This window comes from Bos indicus, chromosome 5, assembly GCF_029378745.1.
Source record: "Bos indicus isolate NIAB-ARS_2022 breed Sahiwal x Tharparkar chromosome 5, NIAB-ARS_B.indTharparkar_mat_pri_1.0, whole genome shotgun sequence".
NCBI classification, from domain to species: Eukaryota; Metazoa; Chordata; class Mammalia; order Artiodactyla; family Bovidae; genus Bos; species Bos indicus.
Window position 1 is genome coordinate 88807291 of NC_091764.1, and position 15261 is coordinate 88822551.

The 15261-nt window shown below is 37.8% G+C and overlaps 1 protein-coding gene across 11 annotated transcripts in view; it reads left to right on the forward strand.

Moving 5' to 3' along the window:
• SLCO1A2 (solute carrier organic anion transporter family member 1A2) overlaps positions 1 to 15261 on the forward strand; it is a 120059-nt gene that overhangs the window by 62484 nt on the left and 42314 nt on the right. For 6 of the 11 annotated variants that reach the window (XM_070789986.1, XM_070789983.1, XM_070789984.1 and 3 more), the window contains 3 exons: positions 2756 to 2897; positions 4895 to 5027; positions 12732 to 12838. In XM_070789986.1, coding sequence (XP_070646087.1) covers positions 2756 to 2897; positions 4895 to 5027; positions 12732 to 12838 — 382 coding nt within the window. The remainder of the gene's footprint in view (positions 1 to 2755; positions 2898 to 4894; positions 5028 to 12731; positions 12839 to 15261) is intronic. The other 5 variants (XM_070789988.1, XM_070789987.1, XM_070789990.1 and 2 more) reach the window with 1 other exon arrangement.

Below are 15261 nucleotides of genomic sequence, written 5' to 3' on the forward strand. Positions count from 1 at the left end.
TTCCCAAGTCTTTCCCACATATATTTATATTCAGATTTCCCCAAATTAATTTGTGCAGGTAACTTTTGGCTTAGATGTAGTTAATCCTATTGAATTTCATCTATAGACAGCTTACTTTCAGATCTGACTACTTTTTCAAGATGTTTTTGAATACCGATTCTGTCATTTATTCAATAAATTGCACTGAGCAACTATTGTTTGTGAGACTGAAGATTTAAAGGTAAATAATATATGGCTCCTCTCATTGAGATGCTCGCAGGATAGTGAAGTAGGAGGTTATAGGCATCCAAACACATAAATAAAGTGTACTGTGGGAAATTCCCTGGAAGTTGAGTGGTTAGGACTCTGGCTTCCATTGCAGGGGCTAAGATCCCATGTGCCATGTGGCATGGCCAATAAAAAAATAATGTCCCTTAAAAAAAATAAAGTGCACTGTGCTGAGGGCTGTAATACAGGCAGGAACACAGCAAAGTGGGAAGATAAGGAGGATACCTGGGAAGTAGAAAGACAAGGAAGACTCCACAATAGAAATAATGGTATAGTGAATTTTAAATATTGAGCATACATTTATCAGATGCACAAAGTGAATAAAACACTGCAAGTGGAGGACCACCTGTAAAAGTCACTGAGGTTTAAAGTAGCATGGTGAATTAAAAGAACTATAAATAGAATATTATGCTTGGGGACAAGGGGCAGGAGAAGATAATGAGATATAGATGAGGCTTTGTTTGTCATGTAAAAAGTAAGGGTTTTTGTTAATGGGAAGCCACTGAAAAGCTTCAGGAAGTGGAATCACATACTAATTATGAATTTTATTCATTAATTTGATGAATAGTTATCATGCGCCAAGTTAGTGGTGGTGGCAGGTAGAAGGGAGATTGGAAGTGAGAGAGTAGAAGAGACAAAAAAAATGATTGCAATTGTCTAAGCTGTTCCGAACTGTATCCATTTGAGAGATTTCAGCATCTGGGTGGTAGTTAAAGCTGTAGGAATATGAGATTTACTAGAAAGAAGATATCAGGCGAAAACTAGAGGGTATGAGACAAATGCCTGAGGAAGTTGGCCAGAGAAAAGATGACTGCATACAGAGTCTAGCAGGTAGGCAGAGACATAAATATGCATTGGGAGAGGAAATTTCAGGAAGAAAAGAGAGATTGATGATGCTAAATGACTCTGAGACATCAAGTTAGCTGAGGACCAAGAAGTATCTATTGGATGTGGCAATCAGGAAGTTGTTAATGACCTTTTACAGAGTGGCTTCAGTCGGGGCTAGACTGTAGTAGACTGAACGGTGAGTGGAAGGTTAGTGTAGGCAATGAATCTAGACTGTTCTTCCAAACAGCTTGATAGTAGCTGGAGCAACCACCAGGGCAGAAGGAAGATTTTTAGGACAGAAATATCTTGCATATATTTATAAGTTAGTAGACAGGGAGGTAGTAAAGAGCATGAGGTTGAAATTAGAGGAGGGGGTTAGTAATTGATGAATTAGGACTTCAGTAATGGAAAGAATGGGTTCCAGAACATGGATGGAGAAATTCTCTGATATAGGGGGAGTGATCCATCCTTTTAAAAGAGGGAGGAAACTTAGAGGGGCAGGGAGAGGTAAATTTGAAGGTGAAGATGTTGAGATCATTTTCTGATCAAGAGGAGCACATGGCTGAGTTGGAGCCCTCTCTCGAAGGGAGTGTATAAATTATGGGGTTGGTTCAAGATTGAGAAATTGGAGGGGTAAGGATTTCAGTGTATGAGTGTACTAGCTGGAGAGTGAATTGAATGGTCTTTCAGGATGGAAATGTCATCAGGAAATATTTTTAAGGAGGTCAAGGAAAAAGCCCATGGTATTAGATTGGAGACCACCATTCAGGTTGATATAAATCTATTTATCCATAATTTGTTGATTTTGAAGCAGTAATTAATCTACCTAACTTATGATTACCCAGTATACAATGCTCCTTTTTCAAATGCCTTTCTAAGATCTAAATCTTTTTCCTTCTGATTTAATAAAACTATCAAAATGTTAGCCTTTCCTATTTTAACCATTCTCGTTCCTGCTGATCACAATGATTCTATCTGTTAATTTGTCCTTGATTTTTGTTATGGATTGTGTCAGCCTGACAGCTGTCTAAAGTTATACCAATACATAGGAAACATGATTCAATATGTGGAATATTGTATTCATATTTGTTTATCTTAAAAAGTATCTGTTGAGTTTAGAAATATTTCTGTTATTGTTTATAATTAAAATATTATTTTAAATAAATTAACTGGCAGTAAATAGCAAAATAATGCTGTATACATTGCATATAGCTTTGCATAAAAGAGAACTTAAGCAAATTTGCTACAGATATGATGCCTTTGTGTAATGCTACATTCTTTTTTAAAAATTAACATGCATGTATTCTTTTATTCTATGATAGCTTTATAGTGCTGAAAATCTATTTAAATCATTTGCTATGTCTTATTTAGAATGATAACTTGTTTCTATGTATGTATAAGACATTTCCATAAAATAATGAGGCTACCAATGACCTACAAAATTAAATATCACTAATCAATTAGTTCAACTTTGAATTTTTAAGGTGAGAACATAGCATAGAAAACAAGAAGAGTTCACTTTAAAAGGTTCTTCCAAACATAAGAGTTACTTGAACTGGAAACAATCAGTATTTTGGTAGAAGATATTTCATCAACAAGTGGCAAATATACAATTTAAAAATAAGTTTTTCATGTTTTCTTGTACTTTTTTCCTTCCTAGATGTTTCTGTTGGCAATAACATGTGCATTTGTATCCAAAACACTATCTGGATCTTATATGAATTCCATGATCACACAAATAGAAAGACAATTCAACATCCCAACATCTCTAGTTGGATTTATTAATGGAAGTTTTGAGATTGGTAATGAATTGTTTTTGCATTGCTTCTTTGTATGTATTATCTATCTAGTCTGAATTCTACTTTCCTTATTTTCTGCTTTATGTCATTCACTCTGACTGAATACTTTTTCTAAAATGGCTTAAATAACCTGGCTCACTTTGGAATATGTTTAGAAAGAATTCATTTGAATATTATTCCCAAATAACACTTAAACATTACCATATATCCAATCACAGGACTTTTTATTCTAATGGTTAGATTTTAAAAAATCTAATAGTCTTTTGGTCAGCTAGCATGAGCAGCAGAGTGTTTAGAGTACTAATATTTAATCTATCATTTAATGACTTTTAGGGCTTTATCTTCATGTTTAGAAGATATCAAGGGGAAAAAGGGAACTCATTTTTTTTAAAGCAAATATTTTTCTTCTCCTGTTGTTTCTGAGAGGTTGACAATTCTCTTTTCTAATTGCAGATGGAAGAAGAAACTGTTTTTATGTCTCACTGACTTTATTTTAGAAACAGCCTGTAGGGAAGAATAAAGTCTGTTCTTGGGCTCTGATATTTGTGGCTGATTGGGAAGATGTGAGGACAGAGAGAAAGAATGAGGAAGAGAAAGATTTCTCCTGTGAACAAATTGGCATGAAAATACCAATGCTACTCATTTTGTTTTATAGTGGATTTTACTTCCTTTAAGAGGAAAGTTGCCTTTAATACTTTTAATCAGTATCTGACAGAAAAATTAGGATCAGAGAAGGCAAAACTGAAACCAGTGATGCTTGATCTTGTCTCCTAGTCTTCTGTCCTCTCAGACCTCATGTAGCGCCACACGTGTGACAGATCCTGGCCATGGAGCCAGAAGTCACTCCTTCCATAGGTCCTGTGTAAACCCAGCTCACGGTCTAATGAAGGGCATAGATGCAAAATAATTTAATTGAATGCAGTAAGTTTGGTGACACAGGTATATGACAATTCCTATAGGAACATAGAGAAGAGACACAACCTCCCTTAAGGAAGGTAGGCTCTTGAAGGAAAAGTTTTCCAGATGAAGAAACAAGGTTGATAAGTTTGAAGAGAATTCGCTTAGAAGAAGCAGCATAAGGATGAAACAGTATGGTAGCTCATGTGTGGAGCAATGTTAAGGCCGATATTATCAACTGGCCAAGCTTCAGGTGGGAATTACTAGATTATAAGTCTGGAGAAACGGGCAGGAGTGAGAAAGAAGCTACTGGAGAGCTTTGTATGCTCACTACAAAACTTATCTTTTATCCTCTAGGTAACAGAGAATCACTAAGAGATTGGCCGGGGTTGTTAATATTTCTGTGTCAAGGACCTCTTTGGCAATCTGATGCCAAAGGTTCTCAGAATAACATTTTAATTGCATAAATTAAAAATTATAAGAGTGCAAAGGAAGCCAATTATATTGAAATAAAATATATTATCAAAATATTATCAAAATTATCAAAGTTGTAAATTATCCTTTGTACTTTTTACCAGCACATTAGATAACAATATCTACTCTAGTTTTGAAGTAATCACTGGTGTCAATAATATTTTGAGGCATCTGTATCAACTGTAATGTCATATGCAAGTACCTGTAACTTCTGTTGGTGATAATTGGTGACAAAATTGTACATGCTGCCAATACTACTGTAGTTTGTGTCTGCTTTCATTGTCAAAGGAAATACTAATATTTAGTTAAGTTAGTGAAAATAAAGATGTAATTTTATTTTTCTCACTCAAGTTCATGGAACACCTGATTTCTATTCATGGACTATTTCAGGGTTTATAGATTGCAGGTCAAGAACTTCTGTTGAAACACATTGTGAAACAGAGCCCTCCTTCATGGCAGGAGTTGTGTTTTAATCACTTATTACTTCATGCACCTCTAGCACCAATTCCGGTATTTGATATATTTATTATACAATGAATGCTAGATAGTTAATGATTGGGTGAGGCTGTTAATTCAGGCTTTGTTCATAATTATTGAAATATTCATTTCTCACGTCAATTTTTTTCTAGGAAATCTTTTGTTGATTATATTCGTGAGCTATTTTGGAACAAAACTGCATAGACCAATAATGATTGGTGTTGGATGTGTGGTTATGGGCCTAGGGTGTTTCTTACAATCGCTACCTCACTTCCTCATGGGCCGGTAAGTATTGCAGGTTCCGATAATTTTTTAGGTGCAATTTTCAGCTGCAGGAAATAAGCTTGGATTTCCTTTCTAGGAATAATGCTTCCTAAAGGCACAGAGAACTGTCATAAGAACTGCAAAAAGAACTGTAGGTGCAGATTCTGTCCTTCATGCCTCTTCTATGCTCTTGGCTGTCTGATTTCCATTTAACATGTCAATTTATGAAACAGAGATTTGGGACAGTGCTTTTGTGGATTTGAGTCTAATGAAGATTCTTTTTTTAGTTTTAATTTTTTAAAATTATCAAACTATGATAACACATTTATAGGAGACTTGGAAAATACAGAATGAGGTTACAATATATTACAATTATTTTTTAAGTAGATAAATTGAGATTTTTGTTGGAGTTTCAATATCAAACTCTCAAAAATTAATAGAATGAATATACAGAAAAGTAGAAGGATATAGTAGACCTGAAAAGCCCTGTGAACCAATTCAACATAATTAAATTTATACAGTTTTCACACAATAGTAGGATACAAATTTTATTCAAATTTCCATAGACTGTAAACTGGGAGACACTGGAACATAGCCAGGGACATAAAACAAGGTGCAAAAATTTCATGGCCTAAAATCATACAAAGTCTGTTCTCTTATTGTGAAATTACGTTAGAAATTGATGAAATTTCTTAGGACCTGGAAAAATTTGGGATTACTCCTTTCTAGGGACAATTTTTTTCCCAGTTATTTCTGTTTAATTATAAGGTATTCTGTACAATTATAGTTTTTGTTTAATTGTAGGTCACCAAGAGATAGACTAGTCTTCAGGTTGATTTTTATTTTAACTTTTACCAAATTAATGAGTACAAAGTTGCAAAAAGTAAAATTATTTTGAAAAAGTGTTGTCCTCCACCCTTTCAACATTGCTCATGTTATTGCTCCTCAGAAGTGGCCACTCCCAACTCGTTTTGGTCTTCTGCTCTTTGCTTCCATATTTCTAAGTAAATGTTTATCCTTTTAGTTTTTGATACTTTAGTGTTATATAGTAAACATATTGCCTTCCTACTGTAAAGTCATAGTTACTATTCCATGTGTGACTATGTAAATCTTTTTATATTTCAGCTGAACCATGCTATTTTTCCTTTTTTATATCACTTTTAATTTTTCCTAGATTAAATCATTGCCTCGTTTTATGTATATTAAAAATATTCATTGGTTTACTTTTGGCTGCCTCAGGTCTGAGTTGCAGTGTGTGGGTTCAGTAGTTGTGGCCCACAGGCTTAGCTGCCTTGCTGCATGTGGGATCTTCCCTGACCAGGGACTGAATCTGTATCCCCTGCATTAGAAGGTGGACTCTTCACCACTGGACCAACAGGGAAATCCCCCTCATTTTATATTTGATTCATTTTCATTTCCCACTAATCATCACCAAATTCTCTATCAGTAGGGCAATGTCTTCTGAATATACTCGTACACATCAGACGGTTTCATTTTTGTCTTTGAGCTGCTTCCCCTGTCACCACTGATTCCATCTGCAGTCTGAACTAGGAACTCTCCCTGCCTGCTGCATGGCTGCTTCTTTGAAATTTTTACTCACTGTTCTCCATGGGAACTTATTTTGCTTCTTTCTTCTATTCAGTTACTTACTTCCTGGGTATCGTATCTTCCACTTTCCTTTTCATTCTTACTCTTTTTTGTGGAAAACATTATCTAATAGGTTTCTCAGAAAGTGTGTAAGGGATGTAACAATTTTAAGACCTTGGACACCTGAAAATATTCCTATTCTCCTTCCATACCTGGTTGACCGTTTACCTGGTATAAAATCCTGGTTTGAGGTTTTCACTCTAGGGATGTTGAAAACATCATTTTCAATGTTTTTCTCGAGAATCCTGCAGCATTTTAAACCCTGTGTCCAGTTTCTTCTCTCTGGAGCTACTGGGATTTTCCTTTAAACTCCAAAGTTTGAATTCATGATAATTACCTTGGTATACGTGTTTTTCCTTTATTGTTCTAGGTGCCTTCAATCTGGACATTTATAAAAATTATTTGTATTGTTTCTTGGATAATATCCCTCCCCCCATTTTCATTTCCCTACAGCATGTATGTGTGCTTGGTCATGTCTGACTCTGCGACCCCACGGTCTGCTGCCCACCAGGCTCCTCTGTCCATGGGATTTTCCAGGCAAAAACACAAGAGTGGATCCCTATTTCCTTCTCCAGGGGATCTTCCTGACCCAGGGGTCCAACCCGGGTCTCCTGCACTGCAGGCAGATTCTTTACCAACTGAGGAATGGCAACCAACTCCAGTATTCTTGCTACATGACTGAGCACACATGCTCTGTCTGGAGCTTTCACTCCTCCACTTCTCTTTATAAAACTTCCATTCATTCCTGAATATTGTTACACTCTGAGTTAACCTATAGTTTTCTCATCTTTTTGCTCCAATTTTCTATCTCTTTGTCTTCTTGTTACTTTCAGGGGAGATTTCTTTATCTTCCAAACCTTTGAATGCATTTCTAACTTTTGCTGCTGCTAAGTTGCTTCAGTTGTGTCTGATTCTGTGCTACCCCAAAGACGGCATCCCACCAGGCTCTGCCATCCCTGGGCTTCTCCAGTCAAGAACACTGCTATCATATTTTAAATTTCAAGGTATTGTTTGTTGTTCTTTGAAGGTATCTTTTTAAGAAACATCTTGCTCTTATTTTAAGAACGCAATGTTTTTTTTCCATCTACATTTTCATTTGTCTTCTTGTCTCTGTCTCCTTCAAGTGTACAGTTTTTTATTTGTCTCTGTTCTTATGTTATAGGTCTTCATACATCTGGTGGTCCTTGGTTAGCTATTCATACTTAAGAAACAGGGATAACAACAACAAACTAACCGGAAGTTCTGTGTCCATTTGTACGATCTGGTCGTGTTCTTCACAGCACAGGGACTAGATGGTTCAGAGCTGGCTCAGAACTGCCCATAACCTGTCAGTTAATGTAGGCAGGGATTCTCCAATCTGCTCTCTAGACATGGTGCAACTTGGCTACCAGCCAGGTGGGAGTGGGAGTCTCACTCTTCAGTACATAGATTCTTCTTTTACTTAATATCCCTAGTTTTTAGTGTGGCCTCTTATATGACTTAGGGACTAAATGACAACAACAAGCTATCCTCAAAGTGCCTGTTCTGACTGTCGGCAGTCAAAGGCCATTTTTGTTGGGCTGGTGGACAATGCCTATAAAGGTCTAACTACTCTTTATACACATTTGAAATCAGTCCTCTGATTTTTGGGATCATATCCACTCCCACCTTTATCTAGTATCCTCTCTGAAATTTCCAAGGATGTGTGGCTCATGTTTGGTTGCTCCCCTGCAGGCACTTCCTCAGGCCTGTGTTTCTTATATTTTCTAGTTCAGTGGCCACCCACTTATTGATTTTCCCATTTTCCAAATCTTCTCTTCTTGTCAAAATTTCAAATTCCCTTTCTTCTTGTCAATCTTCCATTCTCTTTACCTTTGTGACATTATATTTCCTTTACCATTTTATAACCCATCAGCTGTCATTTTGCTGAAGTTTTCGGGATGAACGGACTTAGAATGAATTATTTTGATGAGTTTTGTGGATCAGACAAATGAAAATGATATGACATCTCCTCAGGTATTTCTGAAGGGATCAGGAGTTTTCAGGCAAAAAGTTTTTACTATCCTTTTATTTTCTATCCTATCCAAGACAACATCAAGTAATATTCAGCTATTATTTATATTTCTTTCTACCCTCTGCTAAAGGTGCTAGTCTTTTGTCTGAAGCTGGCATGTGTCATGGGATCATGGGTGAGGAGACAGAAGCGTTTGTCCACAGTTCACAGCCGAGCTCTGTGGCCATGACTGGACAATTGTTCTAAGGGGAAGGTATATTGACCCTTTTTATTATGTTCAATAGCAGAGAAACTAGAATTATCAGTGACTTCCTAGTATAACATTCTTTAGCTCATATGGAACTCAGAAGGGTAAGTTTATTTATTTATTTATTTTGGCTTTCTCTTATCTAGTAGAAATATAGAAACTAGTCCAGCATAATTTCTAACAAAGAGAGATTTAGCTGGAGATATTTTCTTCCATTATCGCAGCTTATAATTCACTTTCAGAGAAAGGGCATGGGGATCTTGACGTATATACACTATGATATTTAAAATAGATAACTATAAGAACTTGCTGTATAGCAAGGGAAATCTACTCAATGCTCCATAAGGACTGAAAAGGGAAAAGAATCTAGAAAAGAGTGGATATATGTATCAGTCTCAGTTCAGTCGCTCAGTCATGTCCGACTCTCTGCGATCCCATGAACTGCAGCATGCCAGGCCTCCCTGTCCATCACCAACTCCCAGAGTCCATCCAAACACATGTCCATTGAGTTGGTGATGCCATCCAACCATCTCATCCTCTGTCGTCCCCTTCTCCTCCTGCCCTCAATCTTTCCCAGCATCAGAGTCTCTTCAAATGAGTCAGCTCTTTGCATCAGGTGGCCAAAGTATTGGAGTTTCAGCTTCAACATCAGTCCTTCTAATGAACACCCAGGACTGATCTTTAGGATGGACTGGTTGGATCTCTTTGCAGTCCAAGAGACTCTCAGGTGTCTTCTCCAACACCAGAGTTCAAAAGCATCAATTCTTTGGCGCTCAGCTTTCTGTATAGTCCAACTCTCACATCCATAGATGACCACTGGAAAAACCATAGTCTTGAGGAGATGGACCTTTGTTGACAAAGTAATGTCTCTGCTTTTTAATATGCTGTGTAGGTTGGTCATACCTTTCCTTCTAAGGAGTAAACGTCTTCTAATTTCATGGCTGCAATCACCATCTGCAGTGATTTTGGAGCCCAGAAAAATAAAGTTAGCCACTGTTTCCACTGTTTCTCCATCTATTTGCCATGAAGTGATGGGACCAGATGCCATGATCTTTGTTTTCTGAATGTTGAACTTTAAGCCAACTTTTTCACTCTCCTCTTTCACTTTCTTCAAGAGGCTTTTTAGTTCCTCTTCACTTTATGCCATAAGGGTGGTGTCGTCTGCATATCTGAGGTTATTGATATTTCTCCCAGCAATGTTGATTCCAGCTTGTGCTTCCTCCAGCCCAGCATTTCACATGATGTACTCTGCATATAAGTTAAATCAACAGCATGACGATATACAGCCTTGACGTACTCCTTTCTCTATTTGGAACCAGTCTGTTGTACCATGTCCAGTTCTAACTGTTGCTTCCTGACCTGCATACAGGTTTCTCAAGAGGCAGGTTCGGGAGTCTGGTATTCCCATCTCTTTCAGAATTTTCCACAGTTTATTGTGATCCACACAGTCAAAGGCTTTGGCATAGTCAATAAAGCAGAAATAGATGTTTTTCTGGAACTCTCTTGCTTTTTCCATGATCCAGCGGATGTTGGCAATTTGATCTCTGGTTCCTCTGCCTTTTCTAAAGCCAGCTTGAACATCAGGAAGTTCATGGTTCATGTATTGCTGAAGCCTGGCTTGGAGAATTTTGAGCATTACTTTACTAGCATGTGAGATGAGTGCAATTGTGTGGTAGTTTGAGCATTCTTTGGCATTGCCTTTCTTTGTGATTGGAATGAAAACTGACCTTTTCCAGTCATGTGACCACTGCTGAGTTTTCCAAATTTGCTGGCATATTGAGTGCAGCACTTTCACAGCATCATCTTTAAGAATTTGATAGCTCGACTGGAATTCCATCACCTCCACTAGCTTTGTTCATAGTGACGCTTCCTAAGTCCCACTTGACTTCATATTCCAGAATGTCTGGCTTTAGGTGAGTGATCACACCATCATGATTATCTCCGTCGTGAAGATCTTTTTGTATAGTTCTTCTGTGTTTTCTTGCCACAGAAGTTTTCTTTTCTTCTTAATATCTTCTGCTTCTGTTAGGTCCATACCATTTCTGTCCTTCATCGAGCCCATCTTTGCATGAAATGTTCCCTTGGTACCTCTAATTTTCTTGAAGAGATCTCTAGTCTTTCCCATTCTGTTGTTTCCTCTATTTCTTTGCATTGATCACTGAGGAAAACTTTCTTATCTCTCCTTGCTATTCTTTGGAACTCTGCATTCAGATGCTTATATCTTTCCTTTTCTCCTTTGCTTTTTACTTCCCTTCTTTTCACAGCTATTTGTAAGGCCTCCGCAGACAGTCATTATGCTTTTTTGCATTTCTTTTTCCTGGGGATGGTCTTGATCCCTGTCTCCGGTACAATATCACGAACCTCCGTCCATCAGGCACTCTGTCTGTCAGATCTAGGCCCTTAAATCTATTTCTCATTTCCACTGAATAATCATAAGGGATTTGATTTAGGTCATACCTGAATGGTCTAGTGGTTTTCTCCACTTTCTTCAATTTAAGTCTGAATTTGGCAATAAAGAGTTCATGATCTGAACCATAGTTGGCTCCTGGTCTTACTTTTGCTGGTGGTATAGAGCTTCTCCATGTTTGGCTACAAAGAATATAATCAATCTGATTTTAGTGTCGACCCTCTAGTGATGTCCATGTGTAGAGTCTTCTCTTGTATTGTTGGAAGAGGGTGTTTGCTATGACCAGTGCGTTCTCTTGGCAGAACTCTCTTAGCCTTTGCCCTGCTTCATTTTATACTCCAAGGCCAAATTTCCTGTTACTCCAGGTGTTTCTTGACTTCCTACTTTTGTATTCCAGTCCCCTATAATGAAAAGGACATCTTTTTTGGGTGTTAGTTCTAGAAGGTCTTGTAGGTCTTCATAGAACTGTTCAACTTCAGCTTCTTCAGTGTTACTGGTCGGGGCATAGACTTGGATTACTGTGATATTGAATGGTTTGCCTTGGAAACGAACAGAGATCATTCTGTCATTTTTGAGATTGCATCCAAGTACTGCATTTCGGACTCTTTTGTTGACCATGATGGCCACTCCATTTCTTCTAAGGGATTCTTGCACACAGTAGCAGATGTATGTATATGTACAACTGATTCACTTTGCTGTACAACAGAAACTAACGTAACATTATGAATCAACTATACTCCAACAAAAATTAATTAAAAAATAATTTAATTTTTGGAAAGGGCCTAATGTTCTTGTGATAATTTGCCTATGGTATATAAGATATACATTCATAATTATTAACCATTTTGTTCTTATGAGAAGAGAAAACATCATTACACTGCACTGTCACAGTGTTTGAATATTCAAAGGTCTCTCATTATGATGGGCAAATGTTTTGTTTTTCTTGGAGATTGGTGAATGCATGAAAAGATTATTGTCTGAATTCTCAGAAAGTGGGAATATGTATCTTATGAGCCAACCTTAGAGAAAATAAAGTGGGAGACTTGTTTCATTATGTTGTTCCTCTCACCCCACAATCCTTTATTTTCCTAATTATACTTTGTAGAGTCTATTATTTTTCTTAGTTTTTGTTCCTTATCCCACAGTAATATTTCCAGGAAATGATCACCTAAAAATCACAAAAGGTTGATGTTAGGTAATCTAAAGTGTAGATATGCAGATAATCAAAAGCTAACTGTGAGTGAATCGCACATTTACATGAGTGGCAAGTTCTTTTTGACATCAATCCAGGATGATTGGGTGGCAAAGATAAAAGGATATCTCATTTCCTGGGTTTGGATGTTGTATCTTAAATGAAGCATGAACATCTTCACAATGCTCACATTGTCCTCATCGACTCCATAACACAAGCGTGTTTTTGTGTTCATACAGATATGAATATGAATCTACAGTTTCAGTTTCCGGCAATTTGTCCTCAAACAGTTTCTTGTGTATGGAAAATGGAACCCAGATTTTCAAACCAACGAAAGACCCATCAGGTTATAAATTTCATTACTTTAGTTAATTTGTAACTGAACACTTTCTATGGAGGGGCTTTGAATGAGTTATTGGGTTTGGTTAAGTAAGGTAAATGAACAAAAAGATATTCCAACCCCCACCCCGCCTCCAGGATTTTTGAGAGGATCACAGAGAATAGGAATGGAAAACAGAGAATGTTAGTCCTCTTATATTTGCATATACTTACTAAGACTGCCTTGTCTAGTCTTTAAAATGGTTATTTAAAAAAAGTCAGGGACTTCTCTGGTAATCTAGTGGCTAAGACTGCATTCCCAATGCAGGGGGCCTGATGAGGGAGCTAGATCCAATATGCCACAACTAAGAGTTCACATGCCGCAACTAAAAAGATCCCACCTGCCCTAGCTAAGAACTGTTGCAGCCAAATAAATAAACAGATATAAAAAAAAAATAAGTCAAATACATCCTCCCAAGGCCACTGTAGAGTTAATTCCATTGTGGAAAGCATTTTAGAAGGATGGGTTTTACTGACAATTTGGTCTATACAATTATCTAAATAGGAAACAGAGGTAGAAAGAAAATTCTTAAGAGTTGTGTTGTATTATTGGCCACCTGATGCAAAGAACTGACTCACTGGAAAGGACCCTGATGCTGGGAAAGATTGAAGGAAGAAGGAGAAGAGGATGATAGAGGATGAGATGGTTGGATGGCATCACTGACTCAATGGACATGAGTTTGAGCAAACTCCAGGAGATAGTGAAGGGAAAGGAAAGCCTTGTGTGCTGCAGTCTATGGGGTCACAAAGAGTCAGACATGACTGAGTGACTGAATAGCAAACAACTGATATTCTATAGCAAAGAGGTGACCCTACTGACTTGCCTCAGACCAGAACTTCTTTTCCTGTGATGGGGACATTTTCATGCTGGATTCATATTAGTGAAAGTTATGGTGGTCCCCTAGGTTGGAAATGTCACTACCAGCATGGAATAAGAGGGAAGCAAAATAGTTTATTTTTCTTTAAATTTTCATTGATGTATAGTTGATTTAAAATGTTGTGTTCGTTTCAGGTGTACAGCAGAGTGAATGTTATACATATATCCATTCTTTTTTAGATTCTTTTCTCATATAGGCCATTATTAAGTATTGAGTAGAGTTTCCTGTGCTATTGTATAGTGGGTCCTTATTCTAAATAGTTCAAAGGAGTTTAAGAATAGCTGTCTGAGAAACTCTGAGCTAAAGGAACCCCCTGGGGAAACAAAGGGAAACAGTGACATCAGTAGTAGCCTGTGTTCTCCTTGAGCTGGTTTTTACCAAAGAATGATTCAGGTCCTATTTCCTATTTCCTATTTTTCTTAATGTGCTTTGTAGTAGATAAATATGGTTGCCTTCCCAATATGGTGTGCCTCCAGGAGAGTGTGTCGATTCCTTGATTCCTTGGTATATTCATTTTTGCCTTAGAGAAAACCTAGAATTTGCTTAATATCTATAGACATAAATCTTTATGCTCATCAAAGATAAAATATGAATACCAAGAAATGGTGATTATGATTTTCTGGACTGGACATGACTGACAGATAGCCTCACAAGAAATTTCAAGACCCAGCTGTGTTCAGGACCCTCACTTCTGCAGGTGGCACAGTTTACTACTCGTTGGGAAAATGCAAATCAAAAACCACAATGAGATACCATCTTACACCTGCCAGAATAGCTGTCCTCAAAAAGATGACAAGCAACAAATGTTGGCGATGATATGGAGAAAAGGGAACTCTTGTAGGCCCCCATGGGAATGTAAATTTGTATAGCCACTGTGAAAAACAGTATGGAAGCCCCCAAAAGATTAAAAATAGAGCTAACATATTGCTGTTCAGTTGCTATGTCATGTTTGACTCTTTGTGACCCCATGGACTACAGCCTGCCAGGCTCTTCTGTCAGTGGGATTTCCCAGGCAAGAATACTGGGGAAAAAAATGGGTAGCCATTTCCTTCAGTTCAGTTCAGTTCAATTGCTCAGTCATGTCCGACTCTTTGCGACCCCATGAATCACAGCATGCCAAGCCTCCCTGTCCATCACCAACTCCTGGAGTTCACTCAAACTCACATACATTGAGTCAGTGATGCCATCCAGCCATCTCATTCTCTGTCATCCCCTTCTCCTCCTGCCCCCAATCCCTCCCAGCATCAGGGTCTTTTCCAATGAGTCAACTCTTCACCAAAGTACTGGAGTTTCAGCTTTAGCATCTGTCCTTCCAGTGAACACCCAGGACTGATCTCCTTTAGGATGGACTGGTTGGACCTCCTTGCAGTCCAAGGGACTCTCAAGAGTCTTCTCCAACACCACAGTTCAAAAGCATCAATTCTTCAGCGCTCAGCTTTATTCACAGTCCAACTCTCACATCCATACATGACCACTGGAAGAACCATACCTTTGACTAGTGGGCCTTTGTTGG